The 12,346-nt window shown below is 43.1% G+C and overlaps 1 protein-coding gene across 3 annotated transcripts in view; it reads right to left on the reverse strand.

Annotated features, from left to right (window-relative positions):
- LOC111874496 (alpha-tocopherol transfer protein) overlaps positions 1-12,346 on the reverse strand; it is a 69,942-nt gene that overhangs the window by 20,202 nt on the left and 37,394 nt on the right. For all 3 annotated transcript variants that reach the window (XM_023870052.2, XM_033755469.1, XM_033755468.1), the window contains exon 4: positions 7,899-8,049. In XM_023870052.2, coding sequence (XP_023725820.1) covers positions 7,899-8,049 — 151 coding nt within the window. The remainder of the gene's footprint in view (positions 1-7,898; positions 8,050-12,346) is intronic.

Below are 12,346 nucleotides of genomic sequence, written 5' to 3' on the forward strand. Positions count from 1 at the left end.
AAGGGATAGCCCGGTTATACCCCAGGCACTGGGTTCCCTTTTCGTCGCCTTCTAAAACTCGCATGGCTACGGTGGAGGTATTCGACCCCGCCTCCATACGAGTTGTGAGTCCAGATGGTAGATATGTCCATGTCGTGTCGACTAATCGGATGATCTATCACAGACATGTGGGCGGATTCCTTTTATCTCTTGTATGTGGTGTTTCGTTCAATCTGCAAGACCTTTGCTTCTTTCGAACATATTCTGTGGCTTCTTCGTGCGCATGTGGAGCCAATTTTGATTTTTCACACAGACCTTGGATCAGGTTACATATGTGCTCCTTAATGCGTACTTCTAAAGGCCTATTTGTTTCGTCGATGTAACATCTGTCATAATCATTCCGTCCAGTGTAGATTAAGTGTGAAAAGTGTGTTTTTATGTTGGTTCCATATAGAAAATTTGCCTCTTTGGTGATGATTTCTATTCTGCTAGTGCTCTGATTTTAATAACAATAGCCCTGAAAAGCTCATGATCATAGGTGATGTTTGGCGTTTTTTAATGTTCTTGAAGATTGTCTTAACTCTCGCAGATGGGTTGTGCTCTGCTTGACTTACATGGTGCTGGTGTCAGGAGATAGGGACCAGCTCTATCGACTGGGAGCAACTGAGTAGATTCCACCTGAAAATGGTGACAGAATCCAGTCTCTGGAACATTTTGTGTTTTATATAAAAACATGAAGATGGATAATGTCAAGAAAAACAATAACTATATTAAAAATATATCGTCACAAAAATTTAGTCTTATTACATTTTAATTATTGCCCTAACCAGTTTCATGGATATACCAAACTCCATGAGAATATTGTATAGTATTTCCTTCCCAACTGAAAATATGCGTCCTTGAAGTCTATAAATAGTTATGTAGTGTCCCATTGAGCTCCAATTTCTTCTTCAGTATCTGACGAATACAAAATATCTTATCAGTACATGTTACATCAAATCCACGACTATCTCCAGTAATTTATTACATGTGTAAAATTAACCTTGAGAGAAAAATACTGGATAAATGTTGTTTGAAGTTAGCTGTTAACCTCGAAAATTACTACACGTCGGTTTTAGCGTTCTCCTCGTAAACTGTACAACAGATTCTTCCTCTGCTAAAACAATTCTTCCTCCTTTCAAATAGAATTATTGAGTTCACTGATCTCAGACCGTAATATTTCACTTCCTCCTTAATTCTCTCTGCCAGAATTTATTCTATACCTAATGTCTGATACCTTGTGAACTTTTCAGTAGCAATTCTAACCTCAAAAGAACTAAAAAAGGAATTACTGTTGTCACAGATATAACCTTACGATATTTGAATATTTCATGGACCTATTCTGTTGTAGCCGGTCACGATAGCCGAGCAGTCTAAGGCATGTACTATCTTCGCTCGCTTGGAAACCGGGATCGTGGGTTCGAATCCCACTCAGGGCGTGGATGTTTAATTTGTGTGTGTGCGTTTTTCTGTGTTCGTGTACAAGTAGAGGCCTTGCGACGAGCTGATCACCCGCCCAAGGAGTCCTACCGAATGTGTAAGATCTAGAAAAACCGAAGTGAACGGAGAAGTTCATGGAGGTAGGCCTAGGCCCACTGGGGCTGGAGGGCCAAGGAAAAAAAAAATCTGTTGTATGTACGAATAAAAGTTTTAATTAATGAGTCTTCTGTTGTAGAGAGGTTTGCAAGATGTTAACCTGTATTCACAGTCTTGAGGCGCACGGCCTTGAGAATCACTTCTACCCCATTATCAGAGACACCTTCCTTTACAAGCACCTTCACTCTCTGGAGACATGTGAAGACGTTGCGTAAGGGTTTACGGTTTTACTGGCCTTTTTCTTGGTTCTTTCTTTACTTCCTCTACACACGTATTGGCATAGAACATGGCTGGCAATGCGGTACTACAGCAAATACGTGTAACCTTTACAGATCGCGAGTCACGTTTAAAAATACTAAGTTCGTTGCTAGCAGAATTTAAAGTTTCCTTACTTTGAAGAAATAAATAAACCAGGCTCATGAGATCATCATGCTGTCTATCTGGGTATCCCCTCTTATCAACTTTCGAATGCCTGAACCGATCTTTATGAAACTTGGTATTGTGACGCGTTACCTTATGTCCATCACCGCGCAACGGCTACAATGGAAATTGTTGGGTTCCAACAGCGACATATCGAATAAAAACAGACGGTTGCGAAGGAGCGTTTGGAATTGGCACTTCCATGACAACGCAAAGAACGGGGAGCCGTTGCGTAGACAATGAAGAAGCAACGAACGCGTCTCCCCAAAAGTGAACTACAGAGAGTTCGTTGCGTCCGTTACGTAACAGCGGACAGTAGAAACGAAAGAGTGAGGAATGGTGTCTGGTATCCAGTCCGCAGAACAGCACATAAGCCGAGAGCTACAGAGAGACAGAAGACAATTTGATGAAGACAGCAAGAAGACAATCTTGAGAAAGACGCCGCCGAAGGCAGTCTAGTATTCGCCGAGATACAGTGGAAGCAGTAATTGTGATACTGCAAGTGAGTGTAGAAGCGAAACACACTAAAAATTCGCTAAATCCGAGACTCACGTGAAGTTATCTGTCCCGTGACATACTCAACACGTGCCAGTATGTATATCATGACTTATGAGCCAATCTCAGAGGTGTACTTCATAAATCCCTCCCACCAGTCTGTCTGTTTGTGAATCGCCCTATCGTTACTAGGCAACGGCACGGTAAAAACATTATCGCTGAAACGAATATACACGTAACAATAGTGGAATAGTTGGACGCGTCCCTGTCATATCAAAGAAAATAGGCGATTAGTTGTTCCCAAAACTTCTTGTTCAAATTTTAAAGGCAGGCTTTGTAATTATTTCTTCGTTTAATTATGTAATTTTTAAAATTTTATTTATCTCCTCTACGAGTTAGACAGCTGATAACGATTATTCATTAACGTGATCCGGCACTACTGGTTACAAATATCCACTTTGATGTTAAAGGAGGCAACAATTAATCTATGGCTCTAAAGTTATTTTTTGGGCCTTGGCCGCTTTTTCATTTTCTTGATGTTTTACACAGTCGGTAGAACTCTTTGGACGGGGTATCAGCTAGTCGCAAGGCCACTACCTGTACACAGGACAGCACAAACACAGAAAAACACATACATCCATGCCTCAAGTGGGATTCTAACCCACGATCCCAATGCTTAACGGGCGAAAACAGTTCATGTCTTAGAAGAAAGCAGTCTTCTGGGATTTGGCACCGTGTATATGTGGTGTTAACCGACGTTTCGGAAGAACGTATCGCCTCCATCTTCAGGGTAGAAGGAAAAGTATAAGAAATCCGCAGGCGAAGAGACCTGCACCTGAAGTCAGAGGAGTAGCCTTAGGAACATCATGTATGTCATTTTATCCTGACATTGAAGAATGTTCAATGGAAATATCTACACTCGTATGAAAGTTGAAGAAGTTTGCAATGCGTCAAAAATAGTCACGGCCGTGTGGTGGTCGAAATGGAAGATTGTTTGAACAAAAGACAACAAATATTTAAATAAACATCCTCACAATGCGAGAGACTAGTCTTAAGACAACTTCGGTACCTCTCTTTGTGCTGTCTCTTCTATGTAGTTTCCCAATGTTTGCTTCGAAATCTTCGCTTTACGTATAAAAAAAGAATGCTTCAGAGTACAATAACATTTATGTCTCCTTCTGTCATAAATAATTACATACGTAATCCTGAGATTTACGTAACTCTTCACGGCCTTGTAAAATCCATAACATTAAAAATTCATATTTACTCAAATGATCCGAAGAGGTGTAACTAATCTTCATACTGTATATTCAGGGCCTGGAATATGTGACAGCCGGTGTCATTATTCAGAAATGCGTCGAATGTTGTAGAAAATAGGTAAATGCGTTTCAATAAGCTCTTCTAAGTGCCGACTCATTGGCTGCTGCTTCTTCTTCTTCTTCTTCTTCTATGAGCAGGGATTAGCACGGTCGGTATAGGGACTGGCTACGGGCTGGACGACCGAGAGGTCGGAGTTCGAATCCCAGTAGTGTAAAGAAATTTCACTTTTCCGTGTCGTCCAGACCGGCTCTGGGGTCCACCCAACCTCCTGTACAATAGGTACCGGGAGGTCTTCCTCGGAGGTAAAGCGAGCGGGGCGTGAAACCGACCACTCATCTCCAACTAGTGCCGAGGACAAGAAAATGTGGATCTATACATCCACTCCCCCATGGACCTTCATGGCGTAGTGCTTAATTAGTTAAGCATATGGACGGCTTCACCTTCTCATTCTTCTTCTTCTTCTTCTTCTTCTTCTTCTTCTACAGATCGTATTAGGTCCTCTGGCCTGCCTCCCATCAGGATGAATATGTAACTATGGCTCTTATAGACAGTTGGTAAGATTCCTTGCATGGATGATCAGCCCTATCGCAAGGCCGCTACGTACACAGGACAACATAACCAACACAGGAAAAACGCGACCAGACATGCATGTCTCGAGTGAGATTCGATTCAACGATCCCAATGTTTGAGCGTGCTTGTGTCAGACCGGGTGCCCACTTTGATCGGCTGATTTAATATATTGCATAAAATATATTGCAAATATATATATATATATATATATATATAAGTATATATTGCAAATTTCATTTTAAGGAGAAAGCTCTAGACCGCATCAAGTGGAGGAACTGTTTTGGAAGAGACTGTGGACCTGTCGTCTTGACAGATTACTGATGAATGAATGAAAGTGTCAAACCGGGTGGCCACTTTGATCGGCTGATTTAATATATTGCATAAAGAGTTCGACTTATCTCCATATTTCAGCAGGTTCAGGAGACTAACATATTAATCAGAAAAAAGCTCAAAGGAAACCAAAACGAATCATGTGACTTATATTTTAATTATCTGTGGCCATGGGCAGCGGCCTCTTTGGTCGCCACACAATATCCCGGCCTCCGACTTCAAAGCAATTATTTTAGCAAGTGGCGATTGAACAGCTGTTCTCCCACGGAATGAAACGAAGACCGAGGCAAAGTATCTCGCTGCAAGGTTACACTGTCCTTCCACTTTTTTTTTATTTCCGAAAGTATAGAGGCGCGATGCGTGTCTACATTAAGCAGGTCCTCGGGCGAAATTAACTTCGGGTACGTTTCCATTCTGTACTATCCTAATATCACAAAAAAAGGCTGAATATAATTTAATAAATTATCTTAATAACTCGCTCATTATATATAACGTCAATAATGAAAAGATGAAGCTGCTCCTGGGTTTGATTGAGTAAGCACCACATAATAAATATGTGTGAGAAGGGTGGAGGTGAAACTCGGGTGAGTGGTCAGATCCACGGCTTCGATACATGATATAAAGTAAAAAGAATGTTAAGAATTACACTTTATATTGTCACGTATCCCGGTAACGCGACAGGAAATTATTGGGTTCCGGATTAGACGAAGCTGTTTACTGGACAAGTCGTTTACATTTACATTTACATTTACATTTACATTTAGCAGCACTCTGATGTAACGTCTTCCAGACGATGCGACGTGACTAGTCCGACGTCTCTCACGTTTCGTCTTCTGGTTCTTGGCTGAGCTGGTTTCTCTCTGATCTCGGCTCCGCTCTGTTCGCCTCTGATCTGTTTCCTGACCTGTTCTCTGATCTGTCGTAGATACTCATCTGGTCTGTCCTCCGCTCTGGTCTCCTCTGATCTAACCTATTCTCGATTCTACTCTGGTCTGACCTCCGTTCTGGTCTCCTCTGATCTATCTTCTATAGTCGGACGGACTAGGAGACACCTTCTTCAATGGTTTCGTTTCCCGTGTTAGATAGTGTATCAGTAGCTGGTCTACTCGTTGCCGCGAAAATGTATTTTCATTTTTAGATAACATGTTGATTTTATCTCTAGCATATTGTTTGTTGCGTGAACAACGCTTATTGAGCCGTTGCACGGCAATGGACGTCTCTGTTATTTTCCGACTTCTATATTCAGGCTTTTAGGCGGCACGCCACAATATTTTACATATGTTATTTAGGATCTCAAGGCTGTAACTATAAATACTTGTACCTACTGTCTTCTGCGATGTGACGCCGTGTTGTCTGGTGGATACTTATAAATATTTCAGAGCTGTTGTACCCTGAAGACTGAGGTAGCAGGTTTCTCCGAAAAGTTGATATGTATCTACCATACTACACGGTGTCAAATTCCTAATGACAATCAATTTGGTCTGTGTATCTGAAGTACTGTATCTTTCAGTACAGCTTGTGTAACCGAACGTCGGGGTTCACAGACTAGCAAGCCTGCTCTGTATTCAGAAAGTCAAGAGATAGAATCCTGGCCTGGAAACTGACTCACTTATGGAGCTGAGCCCTTCTTGAGAAACCGCCAGTTGTGCAGCTACTCAAGAACTTCCTAGCATTTTATGGAACCCGAAGGTTCATTACCGTGTTCACAAGAGCCCTCCACTGGTCCCTATCCTGAGCCAGATTAAGCCAATCCATGCCATCCTATCCTATCTCTCTAAGATCCATTTTAATACTGTCCACCCACCTACGCCTTGGTCTTCCCAGTGGTCTCGGTGGTTACAGATACAGTCTTGCTTGACATTTCGTGTTAACTGTTGATGCAATGTGCGTGTTAATTCCGAACAGCGACGTTGTTATAGCTAAATATCCGTGAATAGTATCATCACTAAACCTTAATATTTCTTCTGAATAAGTCCATTCTGAGTTGCTTCTATATTTCTCCTAATTAGGATTGACTTTCTTTTAATGGGCCGGCCTATAACAATCAGGATTCCTCCAATAGCTTCATATACGTAGTTTGATATTATTTTCAACATTCCCTTCTTCTCTTTCTTGCTGGCGCTACATGCCTATGTGGGTCTGGTCTCCACGTCCTCCGTGGTTTCGTAACTAAATTTTGTCTGGAGGGCCAAGGACTACACTTCGTCTGGCCCCTATCCTTCTACCTGTCTCACCAAGTGATACGCTCCCGCCAACATAGCTCTCAGGGTCATTGGGGCGCCCAAACCGCCTCTCCACGAAATGGCTGTAGTCCTCGAGGAGAATTTTCTATATTACTCATGTATTATTAGTATTAATAGTATTATAATTATTATCATCAACTTTATTCGTATAACATGAAAAGTTAAAACAGTTCCACACTAGACGGAACTGTTTAACTTTTCATGATATTGTTAGTGTGATGGACCAGAATGAAAATCAAATCAAATTTGTTCGTATAAATTTGAAAGTTTAACCTTAGTGGACAGGTCTTAGTTTTAAACGCGAGTTTCAATGCTTCGAATTCATGGCCAACAAGCTAATTACGTTGGTACTTTGTGACTTCGTAGTCATTCCGGACTTACACGTTTTTCCGTGTTCTGAATATTCGGTTACATACTTTTTTTTTGTAAATACTACCAGACACATCCTTAATCTACCATCTAAACATGACATTTATTGCAAGGCCTCATCCCGAACATTAAGAAGAGACACCAGCGGTATAGTGCTCGAACTGAAGAGCATATATTTTTAGCTGGTTTTATTGCTTAGAGCCGGGATTGCGCAGTCTATATAGCGACTGGCTACGGGCTAGACGACCGAGGGGTAGGTGTTCGAGTCCCGGTAGGGTAAAGAATTTTCTCTTCTCCACGTTGTCCACACCAGCTCTGGGGGCCATCCAGCCTCTTATCCAGTGGGTACCGAGGGCTCTTCCTCCGTGAGTAAAGCGGCCGGGGCGTGAAGCTGACCGCTCACCACCAGTAGTGCCGAGGTCAAGGAAATGTGGATCTATATATCCATTCCCCCATACTCATTCATGGCGTAGTGTTTAATTACTTAAGCACAGGGGACAAGTTTACAATTTTACTGTTTGTAAGATTATTACCTACCTAGTTTGTATATCATGATCCGCCTGCCAGTTTGCTCGCGGTATGGAAGGACAGACAGTACCTCAGCGTCGCCTATGAACCTCATATTCATCGGGTGTACATCCTCATGAAGCTCTTGGTTGTTCTCTTTGAAACTGTAGTAGTTGTTCATCTGAAAGTTACATTATTACACTCAATTAAACACATAAAATTAACAATGAAATGTACTGTGTCTGTACTATAACAATGCTTCGTTCTAACACTAATCTTCCGTCAAGACATTCGTAATGTCACGTCTAGGGGGTGTGCGTGACTTATAGACGGGTTTTGGATATGATGATTCAATTTATTGCACTTATACACTCAATTACAGGGCTATCGCTAATCTCCGCACACACTAGTGTCCTCGGTCTAAACTCTCCACTAGTCGTATCCTGGCAACGGATTTATAACAGTCCCACAGTAACTTCAGATCACATATGAAGTCTTCTTTGCACAGTCTAATTCCTTTCTCGCCATTAATCTCAATCGTCTCCGACTGCCGACTCTCTCAGTTCTACGCAGCAACTGCCAACTCCGGAACTCGACTCAGTTCTAATTCTAGCTGCGTGAGACCCTCGTAAAAAAGCCTTGGGGCGGACCCACAGAAAATGTCGCTTCCTCTGCTGTTGTGTTGATTCACTAATGCAGAAATGTGTCTACCGCACAGTTGCGTGACATCGAGTGTGGCGCGGACCCACTGAGAATGCCTCTTGCAACACATTTTCTATTGTTGCGTAACGTCACAGCGTACATGACGCGTTCCTCTGCTGCGTGTGTACGGGCCATTTCCTAGCAATGGCTGTTTCTCTGCCTCCAAACTTCTTACTTTGAGAAAATATGCCACAGTAATAAACGCTGTCACAATTTCCCCTACTTCCCAGAAAGCTGAATATCACGACCACATTGAATCTTTAAAAGAGGCGTCCATGTATAGACCCCAGTGGGTTTCATGAATACTGTATAATTTGAGCACCTGCCACGGAATTCTCCACAAGAAACTGCCCAAAAGAAAGGTCAAAGAGGCCACACGCAGACCAAAGCGTAACTCAGTGGCCTGTAGTCCGCAAGTGAACTATACCGACCGAGCGACCGCCGCTTTCCGGCGAAGTTAGTGCCATGTTTTAGTGGACAGAGGGTATCGCGTGGTCAGCGCAACGAATCCCCACGAGCGTTAATTTCGGTTTTCTAGACCGGAGCCGCTACATTTCCATTCAAGTAGCTCCTCAATTATCCTCACGAGGTTGAGTGGACTCCGTTCCAAACCCACTACTTCTCACAAAATCTTGAAGCGCCGGGAATCGAACCCGGGACCTCTGAATCTGTAGCCAGGAACTCTGACCACTAGACCACAGAGGCGGTCCACAAAAGCGTAAATCAGATGATATTATTGAAGTGGATCTTACGGACTTGTGGTGATGAGGACTGAACTGCCTTTGCCTTGCTGAAGTTCTTTTATAGCAGTGATGATCTATAACTGTTTAACTTTTCATGATCTACAAGTGTTCATAATATCAATAATATGGTAAATAACTATAAGTAGGCCGTCCAGATAGTAAATATACCGTTTGTGGCTTAAAAATTACTTTACATCATTACTACAGACTTTAAATAATGTTTCTATATAATTCACATGAAGATTCAGGCGGTAGTCTTTACGTGTGAGGAGTTTCAGTATGCCTGCATCGTAGAAATCTGCCCCCAGTTCACTGAAGTTAACCATCTTCTTCACTTCAATGTTAACCAAGCGATTGCTACCCAAAAACTGCTTCATGTGTGTGAAAAAGTGAAAGGTCCGTACTGTTCGGTGAATGGGGGGAGGGGGGGCGTCCCAGGCAAAGTCAGCAAGTAGCACAGAAGTGCTAGTTGCAGTATGCGGGCGCGCGTTATCATACAGCAGAAACATTCCTTTCGATAGCTGGTTTCGCAGGCGGTTTTGTGCGGCGCGTCGTAGCCACTTCATAATTTCACAGTATGGCGCAACGTTGGTGGTTTGGCCCTTGGGCATGAATTCCACCAGAAGGACGCCTTTCCTTTCCCAATGTAATTCCCGGAATGGTCCTGTGAAAGATATGTTCTTGCCTCTGCACCAGCGGCTGCTGTCGCCTTCGAAATACTCTCCTTGTGAAGCTATGTATTTCGTGAGACAGTTGAGCCACTGCCGGAAACAGCTTTGAAAATCGTTTCCCGGAACACCTCGCAGTAACGTTGCCACGTTAGGCCGCGCCATAGCTCAAGCTGTTAGTCGCTGGCTTCCCAGCGCGGCGGCCTGGGTTCGATCCCGGGGTCTGGTCAAGTGGGATTTGTGGTTGACAAAGTGGCGCTGGGGCAGGTTTTCTCCGAGTACTTCGGTTTCCCCTGCCAATCTTTACTCCACCAGTTGCTCGACAATCACCCTCACCTATTATCCGGTGCTGGTACAATAGGTCACAAGTGGCCGCAGTACAAGGGACTTAGTCCTACCCCACTAGTATTAAAAAAAAAGTTATGATGCTTTGGCTGTCACGAATTTCAGTATATCTTTGTACCTTCAGGGTATTTTTTAAATTTGAAAAGAGCCAAATATTGCGGGGGGAGGGTAAATCAGATGAATGAGATGGATGGTCCATTTTTGTGGTAATTTCTTAGCCAGGAACTCGCGAAATCTTAACACATCATGCGCAATGACATTGTCATCGTGGAGAATCCACTTGTCAGGCCAGAGTTCAGGTCTTTCCCTCCGAACAGATCCCCGTAACCTTGTCAGCACTTCAAAATATTACAGTTGATTCGCTGTTTGTCATTACGCAATGAATTCATACTGAACTATCCCCTTATTATCGAAAAAACACACAAGCATGGTCTTGAACTGCGAGCGAGACATGCGTGATTTTTCGGACAAGGTGAATTCTATGCTCTGGGGTTTTTCCGGGTCGTATTGAAAAAAACACGTTTCATCACCGGTAATGACCCTATGAAACACCTCTGCATTATGTAAGAGATCAGACGAAATGAGAGGCCGACGTTGTTTGTGGTCATCTGTCAAGGATCGAGGTCCCATCTTTGTGGAAAATTTTCTCATTCCCAAATCCTCCGTAATAACCTGTCGCACTGGTCCCTGTTCATATTAAATTCTTCCGTTATCAGTCTCACACCTAATCTTCGATCTGAGCGCACCAAAGTTCGCACTCTGTCCATATTTGCATCTGTCCTTCGCGTTTTTGGCTGCCCACTTTTTGGGTCATCTTGCACCTCTCCTCGCCCTTCCATGAACCGCCTGTGCCATGCGAAAACACCCGATTTATTCATAGCGTATTAATCTTAAGTCGCAGTTAATAGGGCTAACATTTCACTAGCACTTTTACCAATCTTCACAAAAAACTGATGTTCATCCACTGCTCAAGATTTTCGTCACTCATTTTCCCGCCAACAGTATACTAAGGACATGTGCTTCTTCTTCTGTTGCTTGGGAAAGGACTCATTTGGTTTGTGGCTCATGTAAACGCAAGTTGGAACATGTCCAAACGTGCTTGGGTACATGGATTTGCCTGACTCAACACCCCAGCGACACGCTGCGGCCATTCCGAGAATTAAATTGCCACACCTCGTACTGTAGCTAAGACTTTTCGAGTTAACGTCTATTTTAATTTTATGGTATTTGACAGTGAATGAGAATGATGCCACCTATGAAATTGACCCTAGCTCTCAGGGACGATTTGAGACCTTGTTTCACCTCCTGTGGCTCTCTGGTCCAAAGAATTGTCGCCCTCTTGGTGATAAACGCACCAAAATGTCAAAGCAGCAACAATGCGCTTATTCTGATGCTCTTCCGTGAGCATCCGTCGCACCAGTCTTGCACTATTATTTTTCGTAGTGCAGACGTTCCGCAACAATTTCACGAATCGGCGAATGAAAACGCCTGCTTGTCCTGATGAGCTGAGCAATCCTGTTTTTCAAGTTCTCGGTGATGAGGGACGGAGGCCCGGAGCTTTCCTCGTCGTGATCGTTTGTCCTACCCTAGTTAAAACTCGACACCACTTTCTCGCACTTGACTGGAGCATTACACCACAATAAGTTGACAGTAAATTTCAATCGGACAGACATTTTGTGTGTTCAGAACCCGAACTGCGGCTCTCACTTCAAATCGGGGGGTTATCGAGTTGTTATTCGCTTTTAAATACAAAAAAAAAAAAAAACGCTTGGCTTGTTACTAAAAGACTACTTAGGCCCATTAACCTCAAAATGGTGCAGTTCGTTGACCTGCGCAAGTACTATGCGCAAGTGACCTTTACTTTCTGGACGACCTTTAAACTATCAGCATATTGTGCTGTTATTACGCGAATATATCGCACCAACAATCGAAAATATCTAGACATTATTCCTACCTACTTGGGGCCTGATTAAGACTTTTCTAGGCCCCAAGTTAGATGGAAATCCCCCCCCCCCCCCCC

This window comes from Cryptotermes secundus, unplaced genomic scaffold, assembly GCF_002891405.2.
Source record: "Cryptotermes secundus unplaced genomic scaffold, Csec_1.0 scaffold532, whole genome shotgun sequence".
Lineage (NCBI taxonomy): Eukaryota > Metazoa > Arthropoda > Insecta > Blattodea > Kalotermitidae > Cryptotermes > Cryptotermes secundus.